Source organism: Vollenhovia emeryi, unplaced genomic scaffold (assembly GCF_000949405.1).
Source record: "Vollenhovia emeryi isolate VEMERY1.0 unplaced genomic scaffold, V.emery_V1.0 DF939701.1, whole genome shotgun sequence".
Taxonomy (NCBI): domain Eukaryota; kingdom Metazoa; phylum Arthropoda; class Insecta; order Hymenoptera; family Formicidae; genus Vollenhovia; species Vollenhovia emeryi.
This window is the reverse complement of record NW_011966665.1, coordinates 8,199-10,818: the sequence shown is the minus strand read 5'-3', so window position 1 is coordinate 10,818 and position 2,620 is coordinate 8,199. Positions and strand designations below refer to the sequence as shown.

The 2,620-nt window shown below is 58.4% G+C and overlaps 1 protein-coding gene across 1 annotated transcript in view; it reads right to left on the bottom strand.

Moving 5' to 3' along the window:
* The window catches only part of LOC105556923, a 3,820-nt gene extending 1,478 nt beyond the window's left edge, over positions 1–2,342 (bottom strand). The window contains exon 1 of the mRNA XM_012004037.1: positions 31–2,342. Coding sequence (XP_011859427.1) covers positions 31–2,342 — 2,312 coding nt within the window. The remainder of the gene's footprint in view (positions 1–30) is intronic.
* Positions 2,343–2,620: the final 278 nt, after the last annotated feature.

Here is a 2,620-nt window from a genome sequence, read left to right as displayed (position 1 = left end):
GGGTCATTTTCCCTAGAACCAGAGCCGGACCCCCGATTCCGGTCACGCACGCCTGTGCATGCCACTGAGCCCATCCTGTGGTTAGGATTCATCCCTCTATTCTCGCATACGACACAACATGGAGGAAAAACACAATTCCTCGCCTGATGATCCGCTTTACCGCAATTAAAGCAGAGTGAGGATCTGTCAGTCTGAGACTGACACTTATTCCGCACGTGACCATATTCCAAACAACGGAAACATTGTATTGGACGAGCCCTTAAAAGGGTCACCCTGGCCATAGTCCAACCCACTTTAATAACGCCCGAGGAAGCCAAGCTATTTGCGGCCGCTAAGGGGCATTGCGCCCATACGGAATAAAGACCACTAGGGGTCCTCCTAAATGGGTCCACCCTGATATCGCCATCCGCACATCCCGAAGCGTCCACCACCGCGGCCCTCAGTTCGTCCACAGAGACCGAACTATCCAGACCCATGATCCTAAGCTCACCCTTTGCGATCGGGCGTGAAACCACCGCTTCAGGTCCGAGGGTCTCTTTCAACTTCCTTGCAAGGGTGTCCGCCTTTTCCGTGCCGTCAGAACCCGCAATCTCAATAAGGAATCCGCCATTTGCAGCCATCCTTATTCGCGGCTTGGCGATTTCAACTTCGCCGAGAGACACACACTGCTTAGCCCGCTTCAGCAGCTCGGAATGGGCCACCTCCTGATTCGCCGACCTTAAAGCCACCGCTGCAGCCCTGGGCACTCTGCGCCGTGGCGGGTCCTTTCCCGGGCGAATCGCCGGGCCCGCCTTGTCCCTGGTGACAGGTCGAACGCTCGAGTCCAGACGCCCAACCTGACGCGACGCGTCAACGGAAGACGGAACAACAATAGGAGCCGGTCCTCCACTCGGCCTCCACGCCCCTCGTACCCGTCTCTTGGCCCCTCTTCCACGCACGACCCCCGCCCACGAAGCGCTATCCGAGGAGGCCGCAACCTCCGAAGCGCCACTGGGAAGACGCTTGCGAACCGCCAGCGGAGGACGAATCTGGATGTCCTCCAGGACCCCAGGCAAGGCCCGTGTGGAAGACGAGGGCTCCACCCCTCGAGATCTCCCACGCAACGAGTCTATGTCACGCTGCAGCCCCGCGATGGTGTCCTCACACTTCTGCAGCCGAGCCTCCGATCCCGAACGCCGACGCCCGCCCATCGCCACGTGACCAGCATCCAACGGGCCCCCAGGGCTCAACACTCTCACTCTTTTGCGTGGGTCCCCGCCATCCTGCACACCCCGCGCAGTCAAAGGCCGATCAACTTCCTCGGACGTCGACTTGGAGCCTAAGCGGTCCTTAAAAGCCTTCAGCTCAATACTAAGCTCGGCCACCCGCTTCCGCGCCCCATTCAGGTCCTCCTTCAGTTGGTCTTCCCGCCTCTTGGCAACGCGTAGTTGTCCAGTCAGCTCGATGTTGCGCTGCCTCAAGAATGGGACATCTCCACTGTCCTCCGCTCTTTCCGAGAAGACAGTAACAACCTCCTTCAGACGAATGAATCTGTTCTTCATAATTCCGGAGATTTTGCCCTTAAGGTGACTGCTCTTGGCGCGCAACTCATCTACCTCGTCCAGCCAGCCCCTTGCCTTGCCCGCAATCTCCGCCGACGATAACGCGGAATAATCCCTTCTCGCTTTACGCGGTAGGACCTCGGGAACCTCGGGACAAGGCGGCTCAGAAGAGAGTTGGCCAGCCCCAACCTTCTTCAGCCTCTTCTTCCTGGGCTTACGTGCCTTACGCCGCAGAGACGGATCCACCAACGAATCCTCCGGCAGCGAAGCCCTCAACCTCAGGGATCGCCGCGTTGCACCAACTCGCGGTTCCGAATCGGAGTCTGCTTGTACACTCTCCGGAGACTCAGGAAAGTCTCTCTTCCTCTTGTTCGGTACGCCAGTTTCCCGGTCTAGAGGCTCCGCAGCCTCGGACATACCAGGCAGGTGACTGATGTCTCCACCCGCTACTGCAGCACTCACGGCAGAGGGGGACCCGTTAAACGAAGCGGCGGATGTCTCGCCGACCGAGTCCTCGCAACTAACCATCTCCGCCGCGCTGCTATCCACAGTGGTACTTGACAGAAGCGGTGCCATACGCGGGACCGACGCCTGTGTACCGACATTCTCTTCTTCACCTTCTTGGGTGGATTTTTTATCCCTGGGAACGCCTTCCACCCATGCGTCCTCAGGCTCATTGCCTGTTAGCGACGCAGTTAACACCCCTGGGTTACCAATCCCAGGGAGATCGCTCGGGGGAACGCTGCGCCGTTCTCCAGCAATCCGATATACTGAAGGCGTTTTCGCTTTCTTGTCTTCCATGATTCTTTGAGGGGATCATAGAGCAAGTCCAGGGACAGTCCGTCATCATAAGTAGTTAGTCCATGCCCGTAAATCCTAGTCGCGCAGCCGTATACTAGATCCATCCAATAATAATACCCCCCCCCCCAGATACCCCTCTAAAGGTAACGGGAAACAACGGTCAACGCGGAAGGAGCCCGTACTCCCGCGCAAGCCTACATACAGCGGGGGGACGGCCGGTACCCCGCTGGGACCGTTCGCGACCACGAAATTAAATGGTCCCCGTGGCCATGCCCCTC